At 41.6% G+C, this 20,302-nt stretch overlaps 1 protein-coding gene across 4 annotated transcripts in view; it reads left to right on the forward strand.

Annotated features, from left to right (window-relative positions):
- LOC126968656 (terpene synthase-like) overlaps positions 1–4,597 on the forward strand; it is a 58,872-nt gene extending 54,275 nt beyond the window's left edge. For 3 of the 4 annotated variants that reach the window (XM_050813684.1, XM_050813686.1, XM_050813687.1), the window contains 3 exons: positions 3,257–3,350; positions 3,829–3,956; positions 4,354–4,597. In XM_050813684.1, the coding sequence (XP_050669641.1) occupies positions 3,257–3,350; positions 3,829–3,956; positions 4,354–4,425 (294 nt within the window). In that variant the 3' untranslated portion in view covers positions 4,426–4,597. The remainder of the gene's footprint in view (positions 1–3,256; positions 3,351–3,828; positions 3,957–4,353) is intronic. The other variant, XM_050813683.1, reaches the window with a different exon arrangement.
- Positions 4,598–20,302: the final 15,705 nt, after the last annotated feature.

Consider the following 20,302-nt stretch of genomic DNA (forward strand, 5'->3'; position numbering starts at 1 on the left):
CCGGAGCACTGTGCCGATCACGCGCCTAACACGGCCCCGCTTCTTAGGCTGTCGCCGCGTGTGGCATTATAGGTCAGCAGAGTGGGACGAGCTGCGGTGCTTTTTTGCATCCTACCCGTGAAGGCAGATCTATTTTTTGCTGGGAGATCCAGATGCCGCTGCTGACGCTGTTGCTAATGTAGTACTGCAAGGTATGGAACTCTTCATTCCATCCTCCTCTGTGCCTATCGGTGGCAGGTCCCAACCATGGTTTGACCGCTCCTGCAAAATGGCCTCTCGCCGAAAGCAGAAGTGCTATGAGGCTTGGGTCAATGCGGTGGTATCTAAGGATGTGAATTACACTCATCGAACTTAAAAAACACTTCAATCATGCCTCTAGGTCCTTCAAAAGAGTTATTGCTGACGCGAAGTCGAAGCACATTGGCAGAATTGGCGAGAGACTTGCACACCTTCCCACGGAAACTCGTGCAGAACGTGCGTTCTGGTCGCTCGCCAAGGCTGTTCAAGGAAACTTCTGCCAGCCAACCATTCCGCCACTGCACAGGGATGATGACTCGCTGGCCCATGACGCGAAAGAGAAAGCTGATCTCCTGGGACATCTCCATTCCCCCGATTGTGCTGCGGACATGTGATCTGGAACTGGCGCCGGTCCTTACCCGTCTTTTCGGGCTCTCCTACTCATCAGGCGTAGTCCTGAAATTATGGAAGGCGGCTTTAGTGCACCCGATCCTTAAGAAAGGTGTACGCTCAGATCCGTCCAACTACCGCCCCATTGCCATTACCTCCATTTTCTCCAAAGTAATGGAGACGGTCATCAACCGCCAGCTCTTGGGGTATCTAGAGGGGCACCAGCTGTTCAGCGAATGCCAGTACGGTTTCCGTCAAGGTCGCTCAGCTGGTGATCCTCTTGAATACCTCACCCATAAATGGGTGCAAGCGGTTGAGTCGAAGGGAGAGGCGTTGGCGGTGAGTTTGAACATAGCGAAGGCCTTCGATCGGTTGTGGCATAAAGCGTTTATAGCGAAATTGCCATCCTATGGGCTTCCCGGGAAGTTGTGCAAATGGGTCACTAGCTTTTAGCTGATCGGAGCATCAAGGTTGTTATCAACGATGCATGCTCCGACTTAAAACCCATAAACGCTGGTGTCCCGCAAGGCTGCGTGCTATCCCCTACGCTGTTTCTTCTGCATATCAATGAAATGCTGCAAATCAGCAATATTCAGTGCTATGCGGACGACAGCACAGGGTATGCTTCCTACACCGGCCGTGCCAACATGTTCTGGGATAGCGTCGACGAGAACCGGAACAAACTTGTGTCTGAAATCTAGACTATGCTTTGGAAAGTCTCGGAATGGGGCCGACAAAATTAAGTCCAATTCAACCCCAAGATGACACCAGTTTGTGCGTTCACCACTAAAAGTCTCTCTTTGTCACATCTCCTCGATTCGAGACCACTCCCCTAACTGCCACAGCCTGTATTGGTCACTTGGAAGAGAAGGCCAAACTGGCCTCAAAAAAGCTTGGTGTACTCAGTAAGGCGAGACAGCATTTCACTAAAAGCCACCACCTGCAACTTTATAAGGCGCAAAATCAGCCTCACATGGAGTACTGTTCTCACCTCTAGGCGGGTGCTCCCCAGTACCAGCTTCTTTCATTTGACCGCATACAACGAAGAGCGACTCGAATCATCGACAATCAAGTCATCTCCGATCGACTTGATTCTATAGCATTGCGTAGAGATGTGGGTTCTCTCTGCATCTTCTACCGCATTTATCACGGGGAGTGCTCAGAGGAGCTGTTCGGGTTGATTCCAGCGGCCGAATCCCACCACCGGACATTACGTGCAAAGTACCATCCCGTCTGGCATTCCACAACCGCGCGTTTTGTTCGAAATTTCTTGCCTCGCACAGCCACTTTGTGGAAGCAACTACCGGCAGCGGTCTTCCCGAACAGATATGACTTAGGGACCTTAAAGGCCGGCAACGCATTTCTTGACACATCTGTTGTTGCGGATGTCCATGGGCGGTTGCCTCACCTCTCCCAATCCCGTGAGCCTCTTGCCCGTTTGCCCCCTCTCATATAAAAAAATAATAATAATCGCCCATCGGAAGATCAGCGTTGGTTTTCAAACCAGCATACATGTTGAGTTGGGACCATTTTTTTAATCGTATATAGTAGAAATATTTCAGTATTTTGATTTTTGCTTGTTTATTACTCTTAAGTTTATTTTTATTTTTATCTTACATCTTTTGTATTTGCACAAACTACTCACTTATACATTTCAAAATAAAACATTTTCTTTCTTTCTTTCAATTATTAATAATTCGTTACAAACATATTATATAACTTCTCTGTTTAGGTCCATGTAAGATCAGAGCGGTCCCGTACCGATAGAAATACAAAGACTGTCAATATTGTTGAAGCCACAAACACAATTCATCAAAACTCTAATTAAGAAGAATAAATTTCATCATTTATTAACTGTTTTCAAATTTTATTTGTATGTTAATCCCAGAAGTGAGGGCCATCAATTTAAAAACATAACATTTTTTTAGATTAGCAAGAGCGACATCTCAAGTCAATTTCTTAATATGAAAATATTGGGGTTCAGCAGGCTATGAACTGTAAAGTAGATCCTGTAGATGAAGCCACAACCTGAGAGTTGTACAAAGCAAACAAGATTTTATGACGATACCTACGTCACTCGAACGGGTAGATCAGTTGGGAGAGTACTCGCACGGAACGCGAGTGGTGATATGTTCGAGTCCCGTCATCGTCATCGTTCATAGAATTTTGTTTTCAAATTTTATTTGTGCATTAATCCCAGAAGTCAAGGTTATCACTTTACAAACATAACAAACCGTTCATCACGTGAACTGAACATTTCCGCTAGGACATTTTCTCAGAAATATGCTCTTCAATAATGAAGCAATTTTCACGATTGAACAGAAAGATTACGAGCAAAATAATAAAGAACCTGCTGCATTATATTTATAAGTTGTTGAAGTTATTATAAGTATTAGTTAGTGTACCTGGGCTAATTACATACTTAGTCTCTTGATGCGTCATACATCATACTAAGTCACTTAGGCCATTGTGCGTTTTTAAAATGTCTTCTTAATCCAACCAGCCCAGATCATTCCAGAAGTCTAGGAGTCTTTTTAAGTTTCTGCAGGCATCCGGACGCGATGCTGGTGATTATAGTATTTGTTATAAGTATGGAATGAATATGAAACAATAATGTATTGACTTACAGAGTTCTGGAGATTTCTATGACGATCTAACAGAGGGCAAGTTCACACTGCCGATTATTCATGCTACCAAGACGTCGAAACGTGACGCTATATTGAGTATCCTTTTTGTTAATATTATTATTAATTTACACGCATTATTTCTAGTAATACTCGTCAACTTGCATCGGTTCAATGCGGTCTTAATTTCGGGCATTCATAAGTTTTCAACATAATGTGTGTATTCAGAATTACAAATCAGTTAATTTCCTAATATGCAAATATTGGGGTTGAGCACGTTATCAACTGTAAAGTCGATCCTGTAGATGAAGCCACAACCCGAGAGTTCAACAAAAAACTAACAAGATTTATGAAATTTACGTCATTCAACCGGTTGGCTCAGCGGAAAAGGCGCTCGCGCGTAACGCGAGAGGTCGTTGTTTCGAGTCCCACATCGTTCATAAATTTTATTTTTAGATTTAATTCGTGTTTTTTTTGCATATAATAAAAATAAATAAACAACACGTTTTGTCACTGTCATCTTTTTGTCTTAAGCACGTACTATTTTAATTGTGTGTATTTTCCTTAGCCCTCCCAGATATATTAAAGCAAAAGACCAACGACTTTACGCTGAAGCAGTACTGCGTGTCTCTGTTGGAACAAGCCGGCAGTCTGCAGTACACTCGGGATGTCTTGACCAAGCTCGACTCCGAATTGCGAGATGAGGTATGGATTCTATAAAAATAATACAGTTTAACAGAAGGTCTTAAGTTTATGCAAAAGAATACATTAGATGATAGAAGGCAACTCATAAAATACTTATTGTTTTGAAGTATGCCTTTTTTCGTTGGTCGGGTATTTGGTTATAGCTCTCAATAGGCCGATTACGCCGGTACGTATCCATACATTTCACTTCATGTGTGCCTTCACACCTATAAGTCATTGATATATGTATAGTAAAATTACTTTTATTATGTGAGGTTGGACAGAATATAGTGTTGTGAACTTGCTTTTGTGGTCTTTTCACGACGCTGCAATTACTGAGTCACTCAGCAAACAGACATTTTATGTTTATAAGTGTATGTATTGTCTGAATTAATAATTAAATTAATTATCTTTCCAGATAAAGAAGTTTGGAGGTAATCCTCCTCTGGAAGCTGTTTTGGACGACCTTCTTTCCTGGCGAGACACATAATTTATATTATAATATATATATTTACATATACATATATAGATGGCGTGGTAGTGGCGTGGTAATTTAGATGTAGTTGGAAAATAATATTTAGAGGGGCAGCGAGATATTTAAATAATTTTAAAAATTGTTTTAAAATTTGTTTATTGTATGGTTTAATAAAATATTAAAAGTATAGGCTATTTACTTTTCTACCCATAAATAAATATTTTACTCCGAAAATAAAAGTAGGATATTGAGTTTGAACGTAATAATAATATGAGCGTGTAAATCATAATCCAGCAGGTTAACATAGTACTAAGAGGCGGTTAGGCTCCAGTTTAGATGAACTCAGAAATATTTGTTTTCAACCACGCTTTATAATGCGCTGGTGATTCACACTGAAAATATCATTATTGGTTATAGGACTTGGAGACCTTACTACTCCTCCACCAGTGTTGCTGAGTCACTTCTTCTGGAAAATGTTAGAGAATGTCAACAAATTTTTAATTTTAGTTTTGTTAGTCCTGCAGAAATAATTAAAACTTTTGATTCTCTAGACAAAAAAAACTGCTGATATATGGGGCATTTCTGTTAAAATAATAAGTTCAATAATTGTGTCATATCATAGCACCATACCTTGCAATTGTCTTCAATAATTGTATTATTATTATTCATAATAATAACAATAACAATAACAATAACAATAACAATAACAATAACAATAACAATAACAATAACAATAACAATAACAATAACAATAACAATAACAATAACAATAACAATAACAATAACAATAACAATAACAATAACAATAACAATAACAATAACAATAACAATAACAATAACAATAACAATAACAATAACAATAACAATAACAATAACAATAACAATAACAATAACAATAACAATAACAATAACAATAACAATAACAATAACAATAACAATAACAATAACAATAACAATAACAATAACAATAACAATAACAATAACAATAACAATAACAATAACAATAACAATAACAATAACAATAACAATAACAATAACAATAACAATAACAATAACAATAACAATAACAATAACAATAACAATATCAATAACAATAACAATAACAATATCAATAACAATATCAATAACAATAACAATAACAATAACAATAACAATAACAATAACAATAACAATAACAATAACAATAACAATAACAATAACAATAACAATAACAATAACAATAACAATAACAATAACAATAACAATAACAATAACAATAACAATAACAATAACAATAATAATAATAATAATAATAATGATAATATCTTTTATTTGACACACACATAAAACAATACATAGCTACAAAAATAAGAACAAAAAAGGAAAAAATTATAAAAACTAACCTAGAACATATTTTACAAAGCTTAAATAAGTAACTTTCCCCAGATATTATATTATAGCAGCTGGCAGTGTGTGTCAAAAGGGATGCTACTCAGGTTACCCGTGACTATTGGTCACAGCACTGATTTTCAGTAGCTCCCGTTTGACGCTTGACGTTGCGGCGCTGAGTTATAAATTATTAGGCAGTTATAAATATTTATCCCAACATAATATTATATAAAAATAAAATAAAAAAAAAACCAACAAAATGTCCAACCTAGTACTGTTAATTCCCATTATTTGTTGAGCAACCAGAACTGGCCAATCCGACCCGCCATTACGTATTGCTTCATTTTTACTCGAAAGTTTGATATTGTACTGAGGTCCCGCAATGGTGGTGGCAGGTTGTTCCAGCATTTGGTCGCGCTATAACGAAAGCTACCTCTGAAGGCAGCTGTATGATGTTTAGGCACGTCTAGCATCCAGTGTGATGCCCTGGTCCTATAGGCCCTGTTTTTATCCCCTAGCCATGACAGTTTTTATATAGGTAAGGAGGCATATGATATGTTATAACTCCAAAGAGTAAAACTGCAAAATGTGTGCGCCTACGACTTTCCATATTGGGAACTTTGACATCATTCAAATATGTTGTAATGTGCGATCGTGGTGGAATATCCCAGCAATAGCGAGCACACGCGTTTTGAATTCGCTGAATATAATTTTGTGTTCGAACAAGTATGCGGTTGCCATAAACCGTATCACCGTAGCTTAATTTAGAAAGCACCGAAGCGTCACATAGCTTCTGCCGGAGTTTAGGAGTGATTTGATTTCTATTAGAAATAGAGTAGTAGAGTAGAGTAATTTTAGGCGATAAAAGCAATTGCGTATCTCTTGGTCGATATGTTTGTAGAACCTTAAGCTTTCATCGAACACAATGCCAAGATTTCGAGCTTCATTCACGCGTTCCAGCGATATTCCCTTAATCTTTATCGATGGATTAGCTCTTTTAAAGTGTATTATCAGAGAAGGTGTACCAAGGATCATATATTTAGTCTTATCTGCATTTAAGGCTAAAGCACTTCGTTACGACCATTCAGCAATACGTTGAAGGTTAGCGTTCAACAAATTTATGGCTACTTGAGTCTGCTCTGTAGGAAACGAAATGTATAGCTGTATGTCGTCCGCATATATGTGGTACTTGCAATGCTGTATATTATTTATTATATCAGCAGTGTAAAGGTTATAAAGTAATGGACCAAGAATAGAACCTTGAGGTACACCTCTTGATATCGACTTATATCGGGAATAACGTGTGCTACCATTATCGTCTGTAACAGCTACGCTTTGGTACCTTTTTTTTTATGGAATAGACGGAATGGACGAACGATTGCTTTTTTCCATTGATCCGGATAGGTACTTGTGGTCATAGAATTATTCACTATCTGTATCAGGACTGGCCAAATGTGAGCTTGGATGAGGCGTAGTATTTCGAGAGAAATACCGTCACTACCAATGGCTTGAGATTTCAATGTCTTTAGAATTTTTAAAATTGTAGACTCATATACTGGTTCAAAATTATAAACGGTGCTACTGTATGAGTTATTCACTAAAAATTCAAAAAAAAATTGATATCAACAGTAGAAATCTGGTTAACTGTGCGGATCATTAAGGTGTGACGGTAAGACGATATCTTTTTGCGGCTTGATACGTACATGGTTTTTTATGTGCATCCAAAGAGCCTTAGGTTTGTTAAAATTGGAATTAACATATTTACTAAAATATGCAGCCTTTTCCTTCTCTATTGCCATTTTAGTATATTTTTTAAGCTCAATATAGTATAGTCTATGCTGAATATTTCTTTTGGATAAGGCTAGGGCATCATCGCGTCTTTTCATCATCAGTTTGATGTTGTACGTGATCCACGGATACGATTTTTCCCTAATAGATGTCGTTTTTACGGGTGCGTAGGAGTCGAAAAGGGTGATTATCAATTGATTTAGACTCTGTACCATGTCACCAACGTGGTTCAGTTCGCAAATGTAGTCTAATTTAATTTTTTTTAGTGCGACTTAAAATAGATCCATATCTATATCTTTGATAGGCCTATAGGTTATCCATTTAGGCTTGAATTTTTCCCTCATAATTTTTAGGGTGCAGGATATAAAAGCATGATGGCTAAGTACTTCGATATGATCAACAGTAATATTGTGGACTGGAGCATCGGTACATACTAGGTCTAGTAGCGTTTAACTGTTGTTAGTAAAATGTGTAGGTTCAGTAATATGTTGAGTAAGATTCGTGCTTTGTATGAATTTGTGTAATTTAATTGTGTTAGTGTGGTCGTGATTCAGAAGGTTTATATTGAAATCGCCCAGTAATATGACATGGTCACACCATGCAAAAGATCCTATAGATTCTGATAAAGCGTCCAAAAACATGTTACTATCCATCCAAGGGGGTTGATAGGCCGTACCTATAACGATGGATTTTCTACTGAGATTTATCTTTATCCATAGCTGTTCAACCTGTGGACTTGGTGGGTGTGAAAGTATACGTACATTAAGACCCTTTTTAGGTAAAATCCTACACCTCCCCCACGTCTTCGGACACTTATAGGACGTGGGATATGTTTTAGTCTATAACAGGGTACCAAAGGTACACGACCTTCTTCCCCATCTCTCAACCAAGTTTCATTTATGGCCATTACATCAACAGCGTGTCTTTCCATTGCTACAATAAATTCGTCATGGTTAGTGCTTAGCGAACCCGGATTTAGAAAAAAAAATCTAAAAAGTTACCTAAGTAATATTTGAAAAGTTTTATATTGTTTTGGTCTCCCTCCAGTCTCGAATAATAAGGATAAACTAATACTGATTCTATTCTCCCTTTTCCCAACAAATCAGTTGTATAAAAATTATAATACGACTCTTTATAAAAGAGAAATATGAAGATAGAACACTGCCACACGACTGCTTTGATGTAAAATGAGATTAAAGTGAATTTTATAGCTGGAGGTAATAAATTTATACCTAGATTTTTCAATAAATCAAAAAATTCTTTGACTAAAAAGTATTTGTGGGACAAGAAAATTTCATTATTTGGCACCATTAAAATCATATCAACAAAATATGACATTTGCAGAAAATGTATATTAACGTTTGTTTAATTTTTACAACGTGAGCAACACAACCAAACGCGATACAACCATCTCAAAAATATTTCAAGTAAACTACGATAAAAAATACAGCAAGAAAATGTCAGTAAGTTGTAACAGAGTTTTAAATTCGACAACCAAAAATAATAATGATTGTTCAGTAATATGAGATAAAAATAATAATAATAACGCGACAAGAAAACAAAATACACATACCAGACCAACGATATTATTAAAAATAAAACGCATACATTAATAACAATTACTGTAACTTTTAAACCGGACTGCATCCAAAAACCTTGGATATATCTTCTTCGGAACGTATTTTTTTTGGTTCCCTGCTGCCTAGCTAAATAAAATAAAAATCGGTTGTACTGCGACAGACTCTCATGAACATAAATTCGACGTGTCGGGCCCAGCGCAACAATTCCCGATGTATCAACGCCTCGCCGTACTCGGGCGGCCTGAAGCATGGCATCGCGCAGGCGTAGGCGCACAAATCGCACAACTATGGACCTTGCGGGGGGGGGGGGGGTCGCGGTCAGTACTCGAGAGCGGGGCAGTAATCGCACCTCGGCCGTCCGCGCTCGCGTCGCGGCCGGTAGTAGATCGCGGTCCGCGTCCGACACGTTGCGCACTTACTATATCACTTTCATCCATATCAACACCTATCTTTTCATCTACCACGTTTGTAAGGCGGGATAGTTCTGATCGGAATGCCGAAATCTCCTCGCGTAACAATCGCATTTCCCGGGCTAAGACAGACGAATCATCACTTTGCTGCTGCTCAGCTTGCATGCATGTATCCTCAGAGTTCAACGCTTCAGCAGTTTTGCTCTGACATGTTTTGCATTGCCATTTCGCTTGTTTTGCATTTGGGCTTAAGTTGAGTGAACATTGTTTATGACATAGTGAATAACAGCTGATGCACCTAGCGCCATCTGCTGTCGACAAGAATTTTCCACAAGAGGAGCATTTGTAATTCACTATTTTGAAGGACGTATTTTATTGCGTGAGTTCGTAGAAAAGTCACTAGATGTCCGATTTTTTTTATAGTACTGAGTCTGGTTTTATTTAAAATATATAAGTATTAATGTTTAGGCAACAGCTGATAAGTTTGATTTATCTATTACACAAAACCTGGTAAGTATATGATCAAAACAGACCTTCAAACAGTTTAGATAGCGTTTAAGATTCAAAAACATAGACGTTCCGTGACCGTTGAGAGAACAAAGGAATACCTGACTTGTCAGCTGATCGTCAGCTGTTATTTCACTAAACACAACACTTCACTGTTTTTCTCCAAATGTTTTATATTTGAAACACTAGGCCACACAGCTATAGGCAAAAACAAGTGCTTTCTATACTTTAATATGTTTTGAAACTATTTCTTTATAAATTTTATTTATGCGAACGATTTTTACACCTCAACGTCAAACGTCAAATTCACTCTTATATCTCTATTAATCGTTGTGTGTTTCCTGACCTTCTGAAACATAGTAAAATTATACCAATATTTAAGTCGGAATGTTCTTTACCAAATAACTATCGTACTGTGTCGGTTTTGCCGACCCTTAGTAAAAATTTTAAAAATATTATTTTAAGCCAATTGCTTACTTACTTTAACTCTCATAAGTTACTTCATTTCAAATAATTTGGCTTTACTAGGGGACGTTCAACAATGGAGGCAGGTGTCGAGCTAATCAAGAATATTTTTGATGCCTGGGAGAAATCGCAGAATGCACTTGGCATCTTCTGTGATTTACCTAAGGCTTTTGATTGTATTCAACATTCAACGCTGGTCAGGAAGCTATGTCACTATGGCATAAAAGGTACTGTGGTCGATCTTCTGACTTCATATCTAAGCAATAGAATTCAGAAGATGTGAATGGCAGGAGATCTCCTCCTCTCAGTATCGATGGTGCCACAAGGGTCTATTCTTGACCGTTCCTCTTCCTTTATAAATGATATTCCTAATCATAAGAAAAATATAAGGTAATATAGTGACACAAGAGTGGGTCAGGGATTGGAAATAATACTCCGCTTATAGGAACGAGTCTTTTATTTGCGTTCACTTTTTCTGAACTTTCACTTCGCCGGTCTGCCACTGATAGAGAATCACTGATAGCTGATGTGGGCGGCAGTACCATCAACGCGTCACACCGCATCGAACACTAAGTCTCTTCTATCTTCTTCTTCTTGGAACACTTCCACTTTTCTTCTCCTTCTTCTTTATACTTTCGAGTCAGAACTAGAACTGCCGTAGGCCACGCTTAGTACTGCTTATATACCCCCGGATAGGGGGGTGCTTAGCAGAAACCTCCACGTGTGGGTGGTGGTGTCGATCCACGATGAAACCTCTCTTAGGCGTTCTGAATAGAGTGACACCTACCTCTCCGGTGCACCCTGGAAACATTGCGCCTGTGACTGATTTGTTATTGCGCTCGATTTTCACTAATCGCTGCGTAATGGCAGTCCTTTGCTGGCCAATGGCTAATATCTGCTCCACTCTTCCGGCGGTTAGTGGGTGCCAACCGGAAGATTTTACAGCATCCACCTGCGTCTTTGGCCTGCGCAGTTGATCGCCGTACGCGGGGATGACGGAGTCCTGGGAGGTTGAGCGGGACAGGGGTCGGGGATTAGTTACCCCTGTAACGTAATACGCTTCCTTCGGTCCTGATTTCAAGCTAAACGGTAGCCCCGTGAGTAGCCGCCACGAGGGTAATGGTCAAATGGACAAGCCACAGGCGAGGTTCGGATGGTCCCCGCAAGGGGAGGTGCTCAGCCATGCTGACGGGGTAAGAATGGGTGGAGGAACTGATGGATAGGATCGAATCCATCAGCCGCTCATCTCGAGCTCCCGATGTCGCGCAAGAGGCCAACCAGCTGGACCTATATTCCCCTTGCAGCCCTGATGGTTAAGTTAACCATCCCCAGTTGCGGGCTCGGTGGAGGGTGGGGAGCAAGGGGAACGAAGTTTTTACCCGGTAAAGTATGGACAACCCAAGATCCAAAAAAACCCCAAAACAAACTAATTCCCCGGCGGAGAAATCCACCGGGACCACACAGACCTCTGGAGCGTGTTCAGCACTGCTGGCACCCAGAAATTCCAGACCAAGGAGCCTAATAGGGAACCGTCTATGGGCACAGACGCCGCATCAGCAGTGTCTGCCCAATCAGTCAGCAGACTGGAGGCAGGTTGGACCCTCGTATCTTACAAGGGCCGAAACCAAAACAAACCCCGAATAGGGGAAAGTCACTCGGCACATGACAACACAGATCGCCATCGACCCAACAGGCGGCAAAGGCGCATAGCAGCTCGACTTCGCAAGGCCAACGCTCAGAAAGCTAGCGCCTCAATGCCCTCCTCTGAACCCGAACCGCAACCCAGCACCTCACGAGGTTCGGATATGCCGGTCAAGCAAGCCCGGTATGATCCTAGGAAGGCCCCAGACAACCGAAGGCCTCCTTCCAACAAAGCAGGCAGAGTAGCCCAACCCTCGACATCCACCAAACGCACTCGCTTGGATGACACCAACTCTCCGAGGGGTGACCATGACAGCCATGATGGCCGCTATGAATGAAGACAGAGAAGGACCTGCGTTTCTGGGCAAACCCGTCTATGATGGGGGCATCCTAAAACTGTGGTGCTCTAATCTTAAAACATTGGAGTGGCTGAAAACAGCTGTCCCGGAAATCCAACTCCCTAACGGTGACACCCTGGCAGTAAAAAACATCTGGGAAATTCCCAACCGCGTCAGGTGTGGCATTCTACTACCAGGTGAATGGAAGGACACCAAAGCAATCGGCGGGATGCTACGGTTCCAAAACTCTTGGGCCAAAGTAGACAGCTGGTTGTTACACGCCCTTTATCACCACAACGACCACAGCTTCATAGTGGTAAGCATCCTGGAGGACCAAATCCCCAAAATCTTGGAGCATGAGCGCCGGCTATCATTCATGCTGGGCTCAGTATATCTGAAGTTCCAGGGGCCAGGAGGTAAATACACCGAGACCCCCCCCCCCTCTAAGGATACAAACGGTGAGGCATTGACAACAACAGGGAATAATATAGACGACAGTGATGCACTGCCGGAACCCATGGACGCTCAAACAATTGACCCAGCAGACGGCAACTGCGCCACTAGCTCTCCCTCGGAGGAAGTGCTCGACAGCCTAAAGGAGCTCGAAGAGCTTCTGGCGGCGGGCACCAAAGGCGATGCCGACTGCACCAAGGGCATTGAAGAGCTCTGCATCGAGGATGGCGAGGAGGGTGTGCTATCCAAAGATGGCATCCCCTTCTAAGTGCAGCACCATCCAAATAAACCTCCACCATAGCGAAACCGCAACGGCCCAACTTCGGAAATGGTTGGAGGTTAACCCTACAGCTCTCGCCCTAATCCAGGAGCCGTGGGTTAGGCGGGGCCGGATATGCCATCTCTCCAATATCGGAGGTAAGCTTATACATTACTCAGGACCAGAACACCCTAGAGCCTGTATCTACATTTCTAATAATCTACATGTGCAACCCCTAACAGATTTTTGTTACAGAGACTTATGCGCAATAAAAATACTGGACAGACACATCCTTCCAACTCACCAGAGAGCGATAGTGGTCGCCTCCGTCTATATGCCTGACGGGGAAGACCCACCGCCGGAAGAACTTGTCAAACTGGTGAACTACTGCGAGACAACCAAGAGCGAGCTTATTGTGGCTGCAGACTGCAATGCACATCACCCGCTCTGGGGCATGCAAACAACCAACAAAAGGGGTAAGCAACTCACTGAATACCTTTTTTCTACTAACCTTAATATTTTGAATGTAGGTTCAGAACCCACCTTTGTAAATAGAAGGAGCAAATCAATTATAGACATCACCTTAGCAACAGAGGGAATGTCTGATTATATATCCAATTGGCATGTGTCGAAAGAAGCATCCTGCTCAGACCACAGATGGATACTTTTTAACATGGAGGAAACCCCGCAGAACGAATCTTACTCAGTACAAGTTGCTGATGGAATCGCGTCTAAAGGACGAAACACTCCCAGCCAGGATAATCGGAGTAGATAACATCGAAAACCAAATAGCACATGGGATCGATGGCGATCCGATGGGATCTTTCCCGCCTTGTTGCAATGGGGAGGAGAAGGTCTCCACAACCGGCTGATCAACATTTTCAGGGCGTGTCTAGCGCATAGATACATCCCTAGGATATGGAGGGAAGTTAAAGTGATCTTCATACCTAAACCAGGTAAAAGTGACTATTCTAACGCTAAATCTTACAGACCCATAAGTCTTACCTCTTTTACCCTGAAGACCCTAGAAAGGCTGTGTGAAAGAGAACTGAGGGAGAATTACCTTAAGAACATACCCCTACACCCCAACCAACACGCATACAGTCAGGGTAAAAGCACCGAATCTGCACTTCACGCTGTAGTGAACGTTATAGAGGGCGCACTTTCGGAAAAAAACCTTTTGTCTAGGAACCTTCGTGGACATTGAAGGAGCCTTCGATAAGACAAAATTTACAAAAATAAAAGAAGCATTACACCGCCATGGAGTATGTACAACTCTGTCATCATGGATTGAAAACATGCTCAAACACAGAGTGATATTACTAAATGAAAGTGAGACACAGAAAGCATTTGTAGCTAAAGGCTGCCCCCAAGGAGGAGTTATCTCACCTCTTTTATGGAACTTGGTAGTAAATGATCTAATTACCACTCTAAACGAAAATCACTACTTTACGGTAGGCTACGCAGACGACCTAACTATATTAATAAGCGGAAAGTTTGCCAGTACTATATGTGAAGTAACAAATGCAGCATTGAAAATCGTGGAAAGATGGTGCATAGATAACGACCTATCAGTCAACCCACATAAAACGGAATTGGTAATGTTCACAAACAAAAGAGTTCTGGGTAACTATAAACTGCCAAAACTGTTTAACACCGAACTCCAACTAAACAGCGAAGTGAAATACTTAGGAGTTATACTTGACAGCAAGTTAAACTGGGCGGCCCACTTGGAAACAAAAATAAATACAGCTACCGTAACCTTCTGGCAATGCCGTAGAATGTTAGGAAAGACATGGGGACTTGCCCCGAACATCGTACTATGGCTCTACACAGCTGTGATACGACCTATGATATGTTACGGCGCAGTTGTATGGTGGCCACGCACCAAGCTGAACACTACTTGTAATAAACTGCAACGATTCCAAAGACTAGCGTGTATGGCTATCACAGGATGTATGCGAACCACACCTACCGCGGCTGTAGAAGCTATGCTGAACCTTCCGGCACTACACCTCTATATAAAACAAGAGGCGGCCTGCGCCGCAGTAAGGTTGAAGACATTAAATCTTTGGAAAACCACTCAATCCCCACACCCAGAGGTTCTAAATGAGGTGATTGAAAAGGAGCCTCTGCTGTTGGCAGTAAGTGATAGATCTCCAAAGGAATACATATTCGATAAGAGATACAAAATACAGCTGTATGAAGAACTGAAAGAGGACCTCAGTACGAAAAACCTCAGGATTTTCACAGATGGCTCAAAGACAAGGTCGGGCACGGGATACGGAGTGTTCTCGGATGACCTAAATATAAGAATAGCTGCATCACTAGGAGCTCATAACACTGTCTTCCAAGCAGAATGTATGGGTATCATAGAAGCAGTCACTACTACTTTGACTCGAAAGGTAAAAGACTACTCCATCCGCATCCTTTCAGATAGCAAATCAGTACTACAAGCCCTACAAAGCCACACTATCACCTCTAAGCTAATATACAACTGTCACCAATGTCTGAGGGAGTTATGCGAAAATAACAACCAAGTAACTCTTCAATGGATAAAGGGTCACAGTAACTCACGAGGGAATGATGCCGCTGATGAATTGGCCAGGAGAGGCTCAGCGATGACAGCAAAAGGACCAGAACCATCTATCCCTCTCCCGCCTAGCTAAGCCTAATATATGCTAACAAAGAGTTAAATCTAGGTACATTAACTACAGAACATTAGGCCAGTTAGATAAATTGTGTAAATATATTTATTTTAAGTGACTTAAAAAGTATGACTTCAGTTTTTTTTTAATATTACAAGGATTTATACAGTTCCGTACATCAGTGGGTAATTCATTAATTAGGCGAGGAACTAGGTAAGCATTCGTTCGTTCGCCATATATATTGAGCGCGCTCGGAGCGCATAAACAGCCCCGAGTGACGGCCCGCGTGCATACAGTTAAACCTCTCCACCATTCCGTCCGACTGTGGATGATATGGCGTAGTTCTGGTCTTATGGATTCCCAAGATCTTGCGAACTTCTTGAAATAATTGTGATTCGAAGTTCGCCCTTGATCACTGTGCATCTCCAAAGGCACACCGAATCTGCAGAAAACTTCATTCACCAGCTTCGTCGCAACGGTGACTGCTTCTTGATTAGATAGAGCAAATGCTTCCGGTCACTTCGTGAAATAATCCATCCATTATGTAACGGTTTCCAGCTTTGGTGACTGGAAACGGTCCGGCTATATCCAGAGCTACTCTCTCCCACGGAGCCCCAACATTATACAACTTCATAGCTCCTCTGCTCCGGGTCTGAGGTCCTTTGACAGATGCACAACTCTTGCATTTACGACACCAGTCTTCCACATCATCGCGGCAATGCAACCAGTATAATCGTTCTTTAATTTTTGTGAGAGTTCTTTTTATTCCCAAATGTCTACCTGAAGAACTATCGTGATAAGCTCTCAGGATCTCGTTCACCTTCTCCCTGGGAACGACCAGTTGCAGATGGCAATCCTTTCCCTTCGGGGTTTCACATTTCCGGCAGAGCAACCCGTCATGCATCACCAAACTGTCCCACTATGCGCATAGACTGTTGGTAGCCATGCTGTGTCTAGCTACATCAGACCATTTTGGTTTAAATGATCCACTTGCTAGCCAATGTAAAAGTGGTTGAAGATCCATATCATTTTCTTGAGCTCTCGTCATTGCATCGTTGCTCCAGTTCTCATCGATAGAATCTGTTCTGATCAGTCGGATTATTGGATTTTCTTTCTCCTCCTGACGAATGCAATGTTTGCATTCCGTCGGACAAGGTCTTCTAGATAAAGCATCTGCGTTTCCATGAGTTTTTCCTCTTCGATGTTCGATTTCAAAGTCATACTCTTGAAGTTGCTCAATCCATCTGGCCACTTGTCCTTCCGGATTCTTGAATTCTAGTAACCACTTCAAGGCGGCATGATCAGTCCTTACGAGGAATTTGCGACCCAACAAGTACTTTTTAAAATGTTGTAATGTCTTCACCACGGCAAGAAACTCCCTACGAGTTACACAGTAGTTTCTCTCCGACTTCGATAAAGATTTGCTAAAGTATGCAATTACAACTTTTTGATCTCCCCTCTTCTGAGATAACACTCCACCAATTCCAGAATTGCTTGTATCAGTATCTACTATGAATCTTCCCTCCGTGTCAGGATATCCGAGGATAGGTGATTCACATAGTCGTTTCTTCAACTCTAAGAAAGCTTGTTCGCAGTCTTCATCCCAGGAAAAGGCTCTTTTCTCCCCCGTCACTCGATGTTAAGGGCTTAGCAACATCGGAAAACCCTTTCACAAAGCGTCGATAATTTATTTATTTATTTATTCATGTATAGGAAACAAACAGTATTATGATACTTAAATATTAACAAATCTTAAAACTTACACTTTCACCAGTGAAGTTTCCAACAATTTATACGACACTTTTAGTTAAAAGGTAAGCAACGGTAAGATAAAAACCACAAAACAAAAGTAATACAAATTAACAACTAATTACAAGCTATATAAGTTACACAATACTATACACGCCTATTATACAATACTATAATGAATTAGTTACAAATGAGATAAGTATTTAGAAAAAAAAATGTAACAATGGGGATAAAAAAAATCAGTAATTATTTAAATTATCACAAACCAATGATCTGAAAACATTTAACTTTTCATGAAATATGTAAATATGACTGTATGCTCTATTATAACAGCTACATGATACATAATAAGAGCATAGTCCAAGGAATGCTCTCACATGTGTCTTTTCTGTGGGCGTCGGCCAGTCCTTGACAGCTCATATCTTGGCAGGGTCCGTCGCAACGTCTTGCTCCGAGATAACGTGCCCCAAGTAATTCTCCTGACATTTCTTTGGACTCAACTTCAAGTTGGCATCCTGCAGTTTTGCAAAGACTTTTTCGAGCTTCTTAAGACGATCTTCAAAACTTCGTCCCATAATGATTATGTCATCCAAGTAGACAAGGCAGGTTTCTCCCAACATACTTGCCAGCACATACTCCATCAACCTTTCGAAAGTAGCTGGGGCGTTGCATAATCCGAAGAGCATTGTTTTGAACTGCCATAACCCTTTTCCGGTTGAAAAAGCTGTCTTCTCCTTGTCTTTAGGGTCCAGATCAACTTGCCAGTAGCCACTTTTCAAATCCAGAGTAGAGAACCACGTCATGCCACAAAGTGAATCTAAGGTGTCATCGATTCTTGGCAATGGATAACTGTCCTTCTTAGTAACATCATTCAGACGCCGATAGTCCACACAAAATCTAGTTGATCCATCCTTCTTCTTCACCAGAACCACTGGAGAACACCATGGACTCGACGACGGTTCTATCACACCATTTTCTTTCATATCTCGAATCATGTCTTCCACTTCTTGCTGGCGTGCAAACGGAATACGTCTTGGTCTCTGCCGTATCGGAATGGTGTCTCCTGTGCCGATCTTGTGTTTCACCAAACCAGTTCTTCCGATGTCTTCATCGTTCTTCGAGAACATCCCAGCGTAGCGTAACAGGAAATTTCTTGCTTTTATTAATTGTAGCTTGGTAAGATTGTCCTTACAGCCATCCAGAAGTTTTTCTATGTTCACATCCTGGCTTGCAGCTACGGTCTTCCTCCCTTCTTCACACTTTGTTAACCAAGCTATTTCCTCACAAGCTCCGATCACTGTCCCCTTCCTAACGATTTGCTTCTCTTCATGAGGATTAAACACGGGAACCATCGTAATTTGGGAGTTTCCCACAACAGTCCTGGCTGGGATCCATGTCGTGTCCGATGTCTCTCTTTCAATCATAGTGCAATTACAGGATCTTCCTCTGTCATCCCTTGGCACGACTACCGGGACTAAGGTCTGCGATCTCGGATTTAAGGTAGTGTCCCTCAAGCACAGCACTTTTCCAAAAATTCCGCCTTTTATTGAAATTTCTTCACCTCCGTGCTTCAATACACCGTGTTTCATGTCAATGGTACACTGATGATTTCGAAGAAAATCCAACCCAATGATGCAGTCATCTGTTATATCCGCGATTACCACTTTTTGCCAGTACAACGTATCACCGATTTTTATGGTCACGATCTTCTCTCCCTGTACTGGTTTGCGCTGACTGGTGGCTGTTGTGAGGGTTAAGTTTACATTTTCTCGCATATATCGTCTTCCGATGCTCTCTAGTCTTCTTTGGCTAACGACACTGCGTGAGGCTCCCATATCCAAAGTGAAACGGCAAGATTTTCCATTTACCATTCCTTCTATAACTAAAGTGTTTCCGTCACTTGTCTGCTTAACGAAGATCCTTGGGGCTTTGCTTCTACCGGACAGCGCCCACCCCACTGCCCTGGCCTTTCCTAGTTTTCCTGCTGCTCCAGCGGTGATGTTGAGACCTCCGCATCCTTCCTACCTTGCGTTGTGCTCTCACGCCTGGGGCAAGTGCTCCTGATGTGTCCTCGCTCTCCACAGCCAAAGCATACCGGGTTGTATGCTTGCCTTCGGTTGGAATCTGCTGGTACGATTTTGCGGAGTCTCAACGCCCGAGAATCGTGGCGTACCGCTTCTACTTCCAACGCATGTGCCACCGCTTCCTTCAAGCTGGTATCATGACTTAATCGTATGGCTGCTCTAACTTCGGCGTCCCGTATTCCATCGATGAACACTTGGAGCAACAATTCTTCTATTGCAGCTGATGACGACTGATAAGCTTTACGCACTAGTTTCTTAGCTTCCACAGACCATTGCTGTAGAGTCTCGCTGGTCCTTTGACTGCGGTCCTTAAGTTGCGCCCGGTACACATGCTCTTTTTTTTTTGTTATGGAATAGGAGGACAAACGAGCGTACGGGTCACCTGGTGTTAAGTGATCACCGCCGCCCACACTCTCCTGCAACACCAGAGGAATCACAAGAGCGTTGCCGGCCTTTAACGAAGGTGTACGCGCTTTTCTTGAAAGTACCCATGTCGTATCGTCCCGGAAACAACCGAGGTGTTTATCACCATAGCGTGCCTCCAATGCGTCAAGAAGGTCCGAGTAGGTCACTTCCTCCATCCCAGTGCCGAGTGCTTCCGA

This window comes from Leptidea sinapis, chromosome 16 (genome assembly GCF_905404315.1).
Source record: "Leptidea sinapis chromosome 16, ilLepSina1.1, whole genome shotgun sequence".
Lineage (NCBI taxonomy): Eukaryota > Metazoa > Arthropoda > Insecta > Lepidoptera > Pieridae > Leptidea > Leptidea sinapis.